This window comes from Amphimedon queenslandica, unplaced genomic scaffold (assembly GCF_000090795.2).
Source record: "Amphimedon queenslandica unplaced genomic scaffold, v1.1 AMPQUscaffold_13514, whole genome shotgun sequence".
In the NCBI taxonomy this organism is placed as follows: Eukaryota; Metazoa; Porifera; class Demospongiae; order Haplosclerida; family Niphatidae; genus Amphimedon; species Amphimedon queenslandica.
This window is the reverse complement of record NW_003546250.1, coordinates 25,510-37,064: the sequence shown is the minus strand read 5'-3', so window position 1 is coordinate 37,064 and position 11,555 is coordinate 25,510. Positions and strand designations below refer to the sequence as shown.

At 36.5% G+C, this 11,555-nt stretch overlaps 4 protein-coding genes across 5 annotated transcripts in view; 2 read left to right on the top strand and 2 right to left on the bottom strand.

Annotated features, from left to right (window-relative positions):
• Positions 1-1,896, top strand: part of LOC100635976 (kinesin heavy chain-like) — a 7,220-nt gene extending 5,324 nt beyond the window's left edge. The window contains exons 19-25 of one of the 2 annotated variants that reach the window (XM_020001327.1): positions 795-852; positions 909-983; positions 1,031-1,105; positions 1,233-1,431; positions 1,497-1,686; positions 1,735-1,789; positions 1,866-1,896. In XM_020001327.1, the coding sequence (XP_019856886.1) occupies positions 795-852; positions 909-983; positions 1,031-1,105; positions 1,233-1,431; positions 1,497-1,686; positions 1,735-1,762 (625 nt within the window). In that variant the 3' untranslated portion in view covers positions 1,763-1,789; positions 1,866-1,896. Of the gene's footprint in view, positions 1-794; positions 856-908; positions 984-1,030; positions 1,106-1,232; positions 1,432-1,496; positions 1,687-1,734; positions 1,790-1,865 lie in introns of both variants that reach the window. The other variant, XM_020001321.1, reaches the window with a different exon arrangement.
• A 436-nt stretch (positions 1,897-2,332) lies between these two features.
• Positions 2,333-4,383, bottom strand: LOC109585304 (uncharacterized). Its single transcript, XM_020001315.1, has 4 exons — positions 4,206-4,383; positions 3,921-3,962; positions 3,627-3,855; positions 2,333-3,471 (listed from the first exon to the last, which is right to left on the bottom strand). Exons 1-4 carry the CDS (start codon positions 4,308-4,310, stop codon positions 2,510-2,512), a joined length of 1,338 nt encoding a protein of 445 aa, XP_019856874.1. The 5' UTR covers positions 4,311-4,383; the 3' UTR covers positions 2,333-2,509.
• Positions 4,384-4,536: 153 nt separating this feature from the next.
• LOC105314528 (replication protein A 14 kDa subunit B-like) lies at positions 4,537-5,163 on the top strand. Its single transcript, XM_011408750.2, has 4 exons — positions 4,537-4,661; positions 4,704-4,787; positions 4,836-4,932; positions 4,979-5,163. Exons 1-4 carry the CDS (start codon positions 4,578-4,580, stop codon positions 5,047-5,049), a joined length of 336 nt encoding a protein of 111 aa, XP_011407052.1. The 5' UTR covers positions 4,537-4,577; the 3' UTR covers positions 5,050-5,163.
• Positions 5,164-5,477: 314 nt separating this feature from the next.
• Positions 5,478-11,450, bottom strand: LOC100635849 (WD repeat-containing protein mio-A-like). Its single transcript, XM_020001302.1, has 32 exons — positions 11,320-11,450; positions 11,247-11,268; positions 11,120-11,196; positions 11,000-11,079; positions 10,906-10,952; positions 10,792-10,853; positions 10,643-10,731; positions 10,541-10,596; positions 10,339-10,434; positions 10,059-10,177; positions 9,963-10,007; positions 9,549-9,604; positions 9,433-9,506; positions 9,282-9,359; positions 9,105-9,185; positions 8,946-9,052; positions 8,785-8,850; positions 8,671-8,737; positions 8,560-8,622; positions 8,100-8,238; positions 7,684-7,811; positions 7,450-7,613; positions 7,331-7,396; positions 7,211-7,283; positions 7,120-7,166; positions 6,983-7,071; positions 6,340-6,381; positions 6,179-6,294; positions 6,103-6,128; positions 5,966-6,059; positions 5,822-5,918; positions 5,478-5,773 (listed from the first exon to the last, which is right to left on the bottom strand). Exons 1-32 carry the CDS (start codon positions 11,425-11,427, stop codon positions 5,707-5,709), a joined length of 2,541 nt encoding a protein of 846 aa, XP_019856861.1. The 5' UTR covers positions 11,428-11,450; the 3' UTR covers positions 5,478-5,706.
• Between the last annotated feature and the right edge of the window lie 105 nt (positions 11,451-11,555).

The window sequence follows — 11,555 nt, the reverse complement described above, 5'->3', positions numbered from 1 at the left end:
CCGTCTGATGTAATTTATTAATTTTAAAACTCACTTATTAATTATTTGGGTGTGGTCAAGTGCTTAAGTAGTACTTAAGTACTGCAATAGAGTACTCGTACTCATACTGAATACAATTGTAAAAATGAGGGATTTGTACTCGTACTCATTAAAAAAATCAAACAGGTACTTGTAATGTACTTAAATACTTTTTAAAGTACTTCGCCCCAAGCCTGTTTTCAAGCTATGGCCATTTTAAGAAAACGTCAAAAATCTGAAAATACCCAAGGCTATAGCCCATGGTTTTTTCCAAAAAATGGCCGAAAAATCATTCCAAATTTTTATTACATTTTCTGATACATATTGATGCCCTTATGCTGTGTAGAAAGTTTGAGCTGATTCCGACTTCAATTTTTCAAGTTACAGCCATTTTAAGAAAATGCCAAAAATCTGAAAAATACCCAAGGCTATAGCCCATGGTTTTTTCCAAAAAATAGCCAAAAAATCATTCCAAATTTTTATTACATTTTCTGATACATATTGATGTCCTTATGCCGTATAGAAAGTTTGAGCTGATTCCGACTTCAATTTTTCAAGCTACGGCCATTTTAAGAAAATACCAAAAATCTGAAAAATACCCAAGGCTATAACCCATGGTTTTTTCCAAAAAATGGCTCCGAAATCACCCCAAATTTTTATTACATTTTCTGATACATATTGATGCCCTTATGCTGTGTAGAAAGTTTGAGGTGATTCCGACTTCAATTTTTTAAGTTTTGAGGTTCTCATGGTATTATGGGTGTGTGTGTCATTAGCAATAGGTATGCACTGAAGCAGAAGGTTGATCAAGACTATTCTGGACTGATGGATACTGTGGTACTTGCATGTAGTCTAGTAGTGGTGATGATGGTAACATTTTGTATTTTTAGAAATCTGAGATGAGTAAACTTGACTCACTGAAGAGATCTCTTTATGAAAAACTGAAGACTAGACTGAAGAACAAGGTACTGTACCTGTACATGTGATAGTCACATGATCTGTCCTCCTTCAGGGAATATCTCCTGAAAGACAAGAAACAAAGTTCTTAGAAGAAAATCTTGAGGAACTGAGCAGAGTACACAAGAAGGTAAAGGAGAGGGTGTGTGTGTGTGTGTGTGTGTGTGTGTGTGTGTGTGTGTGTGTGTGTGTGTGTGTGTGTGTGTGTGGGTTATGTATAATCAATAGTTTGGCATTGGTCTGTGTTTCTCATTCAGACTCTCTCTTCATTCTCTGAAGTTCAACGAGACCTTTTAAAACATCAAAGTCTCCTTGAAGTCAAATCAAATCGTGTCAAAGAATTAGAAACTCTTTTAAAAGAAACTAGACTAGCAGCTGATAAGGAATACAGGAAATTGATTGAAGAGAAAGACCAAATGAAAATTAACTTTTTATCTAAACTGAAGGAAAGAGACCGTAAGTATATTCAATCGTCATTGATTATTATTATTATTATTATTAATTGTTATTATTATCAACAGGTATTGGGTTTACAAGGAGACAAGGTCCTACAATAGTGCGTCCAGTGTCCCGCCCACAAGGAGGGGCGGAGTCTAGGAGTGTAGCTTCAGTGGGCGGGTCCCGTGAGGCTCTACTGGCAGTAGCTGGTGTCAATATTGTTGGTACCAGCAAGAGGTCTCCGCTATTAGACTCTGGGTCTGGGGCTGGAGGGTGAGTGCATGTACCATGATACAGCATGTTTCATTCCTGTTCCAATAGGAATGGGAATGAAACTGGAGGAGAATGAGTCCTTAAGTGAAGCCTTATAGTGTCAGTAAGTTGTTCCAGTTCATAGATTATGTGTAGATTAATGAACTGATAATGTATTGAGGTCACTCTCTTTTTAATAGTAATAGTTTAAAAGATTTGAAAGCTAACCGAACTAATTAATTAATCACTAATTCACTTTTAATTCATTATTCAGTCATTCATACTATTATTATTATTATTATTATTATTATTATTATTATTATTATTATTATTATATTCATGATGTTGTATTGATTAGTTTCATCATTAAGTAGTCACTGAATGTTAATGGTTACCCTCTCCTTATGAACAGTCAAGTATTGTCCACAAACACTGCTGTCTGTCTGTTTATAATGAAACTGTTAGACCATAACTCACTCCAGTCCAGCCAGTGTGTGTGTGTGTGTGTGTGTGTTTGTATTTTAAGGTCATGTTGAAAGTGTTTTGTGTGTGAGTTTAAAGCTACAATCACTTTGTCTTGTTTACATTGAGTGCTGTGAAATGAAAATAAATAACAGTCATTATTATTGTTATTATTATTATTATTAATCTAATCTGTTTCTTGGAATTGATTGTAACAACTGAATGCCTTGATGATAATGTTACTTGTGGAAAAATGAAAGTATGTACAAAAACAACATTATTTAATTAATAATTATAATAATATTATCATTTATCAGGTATTTTATGATACAATATGTTACTGTTTCTTTTGCATGAGTTGTTCAGTGTGAGTGGGTGGGGTTTACAGTGCAGAGGGTGTGGTTGACCTCAGTTTGAGGGACGCTGGAGACCGAGGTGGTACATTTGGACGATGAAGGTCAGGACGAGACTTGGAAAGACGTCTTGAATTGGACAGGGAGAGTTCCTCATCCTCGGGAATAGGTTGAGAACCAGTTGATGATCCATGGCTTGAGAGGGAATCCTTTTGAGAGAGTTTCCGCTTGAGAGGAGAAAGAACAGGAGGATCAAACACTCCATCGGAGAGAGGAGTGTGAACCTCTTCACTGCCGGTACCGTCCGTTGAGTTCTGAGAGCTCATGGAGGTTAAACTGGGTTTCCTAAACCGATCCAGTGACGTAGGACCACGAGAGAGGACTGGCCTACCTGGTGGGTATGGTGTAGTAGGAGAGGACCCTATAGTGCCACGCCTACTTGGTTTTGTAGCTATCTCTTCTAGTGACACGCCCACATTCATTATGGGTTCACTGGGTCTCCTCAATACATCCCCAGCTGCCATTAGAGAGTGGAGTGTAGCTCCTGAGGGGATCAGCCCACCATAGAGTATCCTGTTCCTAGCCATCACTGGGAATGAGGGACAGCCATAATGACTCCGGGAAATATATGCCATTTCTGTAGGACTGGTCTCCTCGAGGATTAGGAATACTCCAGTCGCCTTCTCTGTCATTATTTTTAACTCTCGTACCAAAGACTGGCGGGCGTAGGCCCCGGACGATATCACAAAGAATATGAATTGGTCCAATTCACTGGAATTCTTACAAGACCTGCAAGTCTCAATCCAGAGTATGTCCCTGTTGTTGATGAGCATGGATCCAACTCGCCTGATGTCCTTCAGAGGTACTTCAAGGAGGGAGTGACTGTCGCTAGGTGAGATTATTGATATCGATCCACGAGAATTGAATTTGAATATTCCTTCTCCACTTTCAGCAGAAGGTTGTGTTGGTATGTGTACGTGATAGACGGGTTCTAAAGAGATATCATTATGACAATAACCCCATTGTGTGTGTGTATGTGTCATTATTACATTTAATATCAGTAAGACTAAACAAGCTTTCATTAATACTGTTATTGCATACAAATGAACTCATCACTGTTGCTAGGCAATATCATTAGTTGTTTACCTTGTCCGCAAAACTCGCAGAGTTTAGCTAGCCATATGTTCTTAGTCCTTTGATCGCTGGCTCTTAGAATAAACTTTCTCTCCTGAGTCTCTATGGCAAACACGTTCTCTTTATGACCGATCTTGGCATTTGGACGTATTCCGATAAACTTTGCAAGATTTATTGTTCCTCTTTTCTCCTTCATTGTTCGGTCATTGTAGTATGACAGATCAATGCTGTTGGGATCATGCTGAGAGAGAGAGAGAGCGAGAGAGATAAATTTATTGCGGATATCATTTCATTGCATTTACTTACTGGATTAGTCCTGGACAGAACAAACCACCTCTTCTTCCATTTCTAAAGAGAGAAAGAGAGAGAGAGAGAGAGGGCAGTTAATTGTGAAGTGTTAGATAAACTGAAGGAGGTCCCAATGCATTGAGCTGTAAATCCTTTAGCAGTGAGTGAAAATTGGCTTCTTTGTTCAAATTCAAAACGTTAATTAGACAAAACTAATCCTAAAATGGCCAACACCAAGCAGCTCTTTACTGCATTAGGTAGTAGACTGCAGTACAATCTATCAGTGTATCAGTGACGGCTTACCACAAAGAGTTTGTCCAGTGGAGGTGTTTTCTGTAGGTAGCTCTCAAATAGTATCTCGACATCAGGGGCGAGGGGGGAGAGGGGGCTCGAGGGAGATGCAGCCATTACTTGTGTGAAGGACTGGTAGAGCACTGCCTGCCGTAAACTTTGAGAAGTGAAAATGAGTTTCTGTTTATTTTGCATCCTATTACTCGCTGTTTTATAAGAGTATGTAGATTACCGTATACGAACTATTTAATAGGACAATAGAGTCTATACGGTATAGATCTATTCAAAGATTCAAATAAAAAGGAATTATTTTTTCTTCAAAAAAAGTTAAAAAAATGTGCAAAAATTAACAAAAATTGGCTTTTTTGAATTTCCCTAGTCAATATGGAGGCCAGTCCAAGAGTGAATGGTTCCCAATTGCCCAAGTACATTGGTCAAACGGTATCCATAGTTGGAAGAACTAAAGGGGTAACTCAAATAATCATTAATTAATTATTAATTGAACTGCAGCTTGGAACAACTAGTGGTTTAAGGTCTGTACAACTGGAATCAAGCGACAAGAAGAACATTAACATTCATTTTCAACAACCTCTGGTTAGATATAGTTCAATACTCATTGTATTGTAAATTAATGAATTGTAGAGTGAACCACTTTCATTGTTTGTTGAAGTAATTGGACGAGTTGAACCTGACCTGTCTATCTCTGTATCAAGGACCAGCAACTGGGGAGATAACCTTGGTAATGAAACCTCCTCTTAGTCACTAGTAATGGATTCTGCTTATAGATATTGACATTTATGATGAGATAGTACAGCTTCTACCACAATACCCGGCACTATTCAGTTACAATACATAGTGTACTTTATGTTGCACACATTATTATTGAGGATAAGCTCATTTATAAGCTAGTAATGCTATCCTTGGATCAAACATAACGTTTCTTCCTAATTTAATAACATTTTTATGAAAAGAGTGGGCGGAAATGAGTAAGGGAGAGAGATTGTGGTCAGAGACACTTTGATCATCTCATGTCACAGCCAAAACCACACAACTTGTAAACAACAAGAGTACACATTATTGTACATGGGCTGCACTCTTGACTAGTTAATGGTATTTACTATAAATTGATAGTATTTACTAGCAGTCAGGAGTCATAAGGTCTCCTAGTCCTAAGGGACATTTAGTGATGAAATGAAATAGGAAATGAAGTACTATACAACTGTAACCATCATGATGATTAAAGAGAAGAGGAAAGAGACCAGCTGGTGTTAGAATGACTGGCTCTGTTTACTGAAGGAATGAGACACAAGATTAATAATAATGATATCAACACAAGACATGTAGTGTGGAAATTACAGAATTATAAGTACCTAGTTATTTTGCTGACTGTAATAACAAATTTAATAAAGATAGTAATAATTATATGATTACCCTGGAAAGCACACTTAAATTAATATACCACACCTTCTACATGTAATTTATTAGTCGTAAATTAATTAACAATGAATATTAATTAGGTGCACCCATCAAGGAGGAGACAGTGACAGCTGCAATCAGTAACTGGACAAACATTATGAGACCTGGGAATGGAAGTATGAGAATGAAAGCGTGGGAATGAAATCACTTACTGGAACCATTCTTTGATGTGAAGGGCATGGCCCCCATGACGGCAGGTCTGGCACCAGGTGAACCACTGACCAAACTGGTCAGACGAGTTTATCACACCTGTACATGTACATGTACATAAAGACATGTTTATGATATGGGCTAACCTGGGTCCTTCCCCTTGCTAGTTCCTGCCACCATGTGGAGGAGACACAGAGCACATCTTGGGAGCGGCTTACGACAACTGGGACAACTAGTCGACTGAAGGAGTGGGTGGAGTCAGACACACCCACAATAGTCTTACCTTTTTAGCGGTTCCTTTAGACCGATCTACAATAAAGAGACGGATTATTATCACACCACCCACCAATCACATGTACCTTGTCTCATGACGTCACTGGTAATTGCTTTACTGCAGAAGGTACAGAGTATCGATGCATTCTTCACTAGTTTAAAAGACGGGTCAATCAGCTTCCGCTGATGATCAAAATGAGCTCTAATGACACCAGTCAGTAGGTGTGGTCAGTAAATACACACTTACCTTTCGTTCCATAGCTTCCACTGATCCAACAAATCTCTATAACTAATAAATAAATAAATAAATAAAATAAATAAATAGATAATAATAGACTACTACAGTTCTTTCAAATTCAAAAGGAGCAGGCACTTACATGTATATATTAACACAGTAGGAGTATGATTGTGATGGTATAGGAAGTTGAGGGTTTAGTCATAAAAACTATTAAACATGATCTAATGACCTTTCAACAATAACACAGACACACTTGAGTGTACATGTGGGAATAGACTAATGTACATGTACCAGCATACAGGCCATTTCTCCAGACACCATTCATTCATTCATTCATTCATTGTATGGTATACTAGGAGACTGAGACATTATGTAGTCCAAGTGGGTGTGTGTGTGATGAACCAGTAGTACTATGATGGTCACTCTATACAGCAGCTGTATTGGGACTATACAGCAGCTGTATTGGGACTATACAGCAGCTGTACTTATACTGCAGGTGTAATAAGTAGAACAGTTAGTTTTTAGAATATGCAGACACACACACTCGCTAACAGTAAAAGGGAAAGTTTAATTAATACTAGTGTAACTGAGTTTAGTAGATTACTAGTCTAAGGGTGTGTCTATTAATCACATTAGGAACATGTTTACTGACCCTTCAAACCAGCTGTGTACCGTCCTGTTCCTATTAACAGCTGGTAATACTTGAGTACATATGAAACATGCTGTTTGAACATCTCCAGTCTATGAAATAATGAAAATGTATATTTTATTAAAAAGAGTGTCAGTTACTTTATTAACGTATTGAGCTAGTAATGAGATACCATCATTATTCAGACCTGCAATTGAGGCTCATAATACATGTACATGTACAAATTCTTACCAGTTAGAAATATTCCCTCAATATTTCCTGAAGATATAACTTTCTCCTTAAGGCTGGTTACATATTCTTTTAACTAATAATTCCAATAGTCATGTGACTGTCATGTGATGCAATGAAAACCTTTTTATCCTCAAGATAAGTACAAGCAAAGGCAACCCTGTCCTGCAACATCAGTGAATCATCTTGCTATAAAATAAATAAATAAATAAATAAATAAATAAATAATGACAGTTGTTTACTAGAATGCTGTTAAAGTCTCCATTGGAGCACAAGAAGGTGAATATAGCCCTGAGGTAAGGATCAGTGATCTGTTCTGAAATATGATAACAAGTTCTTTGCCAAAGAGACTGCTCGGATGAAGTGTATCCGGACAACGAAAGAGCAATTAAATTTAATAAACTACCTACAATAATAATAATAATAATAATAATAATAATAATTATTATTATTATGATGAATCTTTATTAACGAACCCTCCAGTTTCTTTCCTCTATTAATTATTTTCTCGGCTCCTTCTTTCAAACAATCGTTGGCAGTTTTAAGGTTTCCTTGAAATACAGCAATGGCCGCTGCCCGTTCATATCTTTCTGAGAATTCCTCCCTACATTAATAAACAAAGAATGGCCTTTGTAGACTAAAATAACAAATCAATTAGCATCAATTTCCTTTCAGAGATAAACCCACACACTTGAACACACACAGCACTACATGTATATAATAATAATAACATGTATTTCTTTAAACACATGTACAACTACATGAGGACAATAAGACTTGTATGTATTCTGGTGTCCATTCAGGTCTCACCACACACCCACTCACAATAATTAATGCACCTGCAACTTTATTCAAATTCAAACAAAGAGTTTTAAAATTCAAAAAGATATACCTTTTAAGGAATGAATCAAGAGTCTCATTATTGTCACAGCAGAAGCTCCACCCACACAAATCAAGAGCAAGGGATCTCTTAGCACTGGAATATGTAACAAACCCACTGCTTGGAAGGCACCTCGTGGAACCAGACAAATCTAATAATGATAATAAATAATACTAATGTACTATAATATACATGTACAGGTGTATGTGTATTTATGTTTGAGCTGATACCAATCAAAAATGGACTCTTTACTATCTTTTAAAGTTGCTCCAAAATCAGACCAAAGTCCTTGTACTATAGTACAGGGTCTTTGGTCAAATTTCACCGAAAATGAAAGGGAGAGAATTCCTCAATTTTATCAAACATTATGATACGTATACCTGTACTTAGAAAGTTTGTGAAGATTTTGATCAAGTTTATACTTTCTACAAATCTTTAAAGTTGACCACACCCATTAAACCACTCCCCTTACTATCAAGTACTTGATTGACTCCGTTAATGTTCTTCATGGAATCTGAAGAGGAGGAGACTTGTACTAACAAATAATAAATAAATAAATAAATAAATAATTAATTATAATTACTGTTAATCCAGGTCCATACGTTGGAGAGTGTCACATCATTTGATGTCACTTCAATGTTCTTACCAATCTATGGAGCTATGAATAATTAATGAGCTAATTAATTAATTAACAAACATTAAATCCGTAACCAGCTTCAACTCTTTTTCTCATTACAACAGAAATATCATCTGACAATAGATCCTTTAATAATAATAATAATAATAATAATAATAATAATAATAATAATAATAATAATAATGATAATAATAAATAAATTATTTATTATTATTAGTTACTTTATTATCATGATTAGTACCAAGTCCAACTGACCCAACAATCAAGGACTGGCCACTCCCCCAGGATAATGAGGTTTTATCAGAAACTTTAATCTCCTGCACCTTTCCTAATTAATGCCCTTAATCAGCCACACCCCTTTAATTAACCACACCCATTACCTTCATTATTAGTTATTAGTCCAGTGTTGAGCCAGTGATTGTTCCACTGCAGTGATACCACTGACCTCTTCCTCCCCCACCCTATGGGATGAGGCCCATCATTAATAATAATAATAATAATAATAATAATAATAATAATAATAATAATAATAATAATAATTGTTAATTAATTAATACCTTGTCTTGAAGACAGTGGACACCTATCGCTGATGTGTGAATTGAAATATTCAGTGTAAGTTTCTCCAATATCTGACCCTAGTGATATTGACAACACATACACTTCATCATCATCATCATCATTATTTATTATTATCCTTGTTCTGATTACCTTGGGAGAGGAAGGGTATGTCAATGATCCTCAGATAGGGTGACTCTGAGAAGACAGCACTCAGTGATCCTGGCCTATTGACGGGTAATGACGAGTAACCATGACAACAGACTTGCCTTGTAGCTAGCCATGACAGCTGGAGTACAGTCCCTGACCTTTGGAATGAGTACATCTACAGAGAGTCAGACAGTGATGTAAGGAAGCAATGAAGGGAGACTGAACCAAGGGCTGCATACACAGACATAACTAAATATCATGAAACACCATTATCACATCTACTGTACACGTAGTTTGAGGATATTCAACAGACAGAAAGGTATCACAATGTATTGATTCATGTACAGCTTAAAATGAAAGGGAGTCAATTGGCAAGGACAGCTCATATTATTAAGTTAATAATTTTAATGATTTGACTTGATCTACTGTATCCAGTCAATACAGGAATGGGATACTGTCTAATATTAATTAATGAACAGTGTCTAATATTAATTAATGGATTATCAATTAATGGATTATCAATTAATGGATACTGGTCTTTGAAATGAGCGAATGTCCCAAAGGTAGACAGTACTACCCTAATGAATAATTAATGAGTTTAATTAATTAATTCATAAATTAATTAATACTTCAGCATAAGATGCCAGTTGATATCCATTATTAGGGTCAATAGTTAGTCCATAAATTGCTTTATGTTGAGCAAATTCTCTCTGACCTCCTCCAGTTTGCAATACACTGTGATGCTCCTCTAAAAACCAATAATAATAATAATAACAATAACAATAATAATAATAATAATAATAATAATAATAATAATAATAATAATAATAATAATAATAACAATAACAATAATAATAATAATAACAATAACAATAATAATGATGATGATGATGTTCTATCCAGGAGTACCTCTTATGTCAAATACTTTAAGAAACCTTGACCCCATACCAGCAACTAGCGCATTCTCTTGTAACCATGACAATGAACTAGTGCTTTCACCATGACCTGAAGGAGAGGGAGGGAGAGGGAGGGAGGGAGAGGGAGGAAGAGGGAGGGAGAGGGAGGGAAGGAGGGAGAGAGAATGAAGGTGAGTGATAAATGTGCCCCTGACCTGTTTCATAAAACTTGCTCCTTTCTTCAGGTCCAGTATTATCAGGAACACGTGATCTATTATATGAAATTAATCACTTTATAACTGACCACACCCACTAACCCAGTCCTATCATGTACAGTTGATGCGTGGGTGATGTCCCAGACTATCAGTGAGGAATCACTACGGGACTTCTCAAGACCTTCTGCTAACTATTAGTATATTATTAGTAAATCACCAGTATACTAACAGTATATCATTAGTATACTAACCAGTCTGGTATTGTTTGGGTTCCATGCTACACAGTGACAGAGTCGGCCGAGAGACTTTGGAACTAAATATGATACTAACAGTAACCACACCCACTCATGACCATACCGACTTACCTAACTGGAAACCATGACTACTGAGAATTGGCTGCTTTGATAACAAACTAAAATTAATTAAATAAATAATAATAATAATAATAATAATAATTACTTTAATAAGGAAACTTTTCCGTTAGATTGACCGACTGCAAAAAAGTGAGGATTGTCTTTGTTCGGTTGCCAAGCAACAGTCTATAAATATATTAAGCCCCACCCCAGCCCCTCCCCTTACCTGGTAACCAGGGGAACAGGATACTTCAGAATTAGCTCCTATCAATCTTCCTCTATGAGTAGAAGAAAGGATAATATCTAAAGGAGACAAAGACGGAGCTGTTGTTGATCATATTGTACCATATTACCTGTACTGGTGGTGTCCCTCTCCTATTGTTAAGAATCAGTTACTACTAATGGTCGTGTATATATGTCACCTACCTCCAGTCCCATTGGCTCATGATTATAGACTCTCAGTTCATTTCCATAAGTAGCAAACTCACTCTCAGTCACTGGGGACCATATCACTTGTAATCTCTCAGTCGCCATGTTTCTTTTACTAGTTCCACGTGGTTTCAGTATACTAATGTACATGTCCGTAAAATCAGAGACCAGTAAGGAATGGGTGTGGTTATATATCCACGTGTCAGCACGTGGGTAGGTAGGAGGTGCTTTCT

Excerpts from the sequence above, each read along its gene's own strand:
- LOC109585304 (XM_020001315.1), bottom strand. The coding sequence starts at position 4,310 with ATGGCTGCATCTCCCTCGAGCCCCCTCTCCCCCCTCGCCCCTGATGTC. Across the intron at positions 3,963-4,205 it reads CACTGGACAAACTCTTTGTG|AAATGGAAGAAGAGGTGGTT; the intron begins GTAAGCCGTCAC and ends TTCTCTCTTTAG. Across the intron at positions 3,472-3,626 it reads CTGCGAGTTTTGCGGACAAG|AACCCGTCTATCACGTACAC; the intron begins GTAAACAACTAA and ends ATATCTCTTTAG.
- LOC105314528 (XM_011408750.2), top strand. The coding sequence starts at position 4,578 with ATGGAGGCCAGTCCAAGAGTGAATGGTTCCCAATTGCCCAAGTACATT. Across the intron at positions 4,788-4,835 it reads TTCATTTTCAACAACCTCTG|AGTGAACCACTTTCATTGTT; the intron begins GTTAGATATAGT and ends AATGAATTGTAG. Across the intron at positions 4,933-4,978 it reads CAACTGGGGAGATAACCTTG|ATATTGACATTTATGATGAG; the intron begins GTAATGAAACCT and ends TTCTGCTTATAG.
- LOC100635849 (XM_020001302.1), bottom strand. The coding sequence starts at position 11,427 with ATGGCGACTGAGAGATTACAAGTGATATGGTCCCCAGTGACTGAGAGT. Across the intron at positions 8,738-8,784 it reads AAGCTGGTTACGGATTTAAT|ATTGGTAAGAACATTGAAGT; the intron begins GTTTGTTAATTA and ends ATAGCTCCATAG. Across the intron at positions 7,284-7,330 it reads CTTATCTTGAGGATAAAAAG|TTAAAAGAATATGTAACCAG; the intron begins GTTTTCATTGCA and ends TGGAATTATTAG.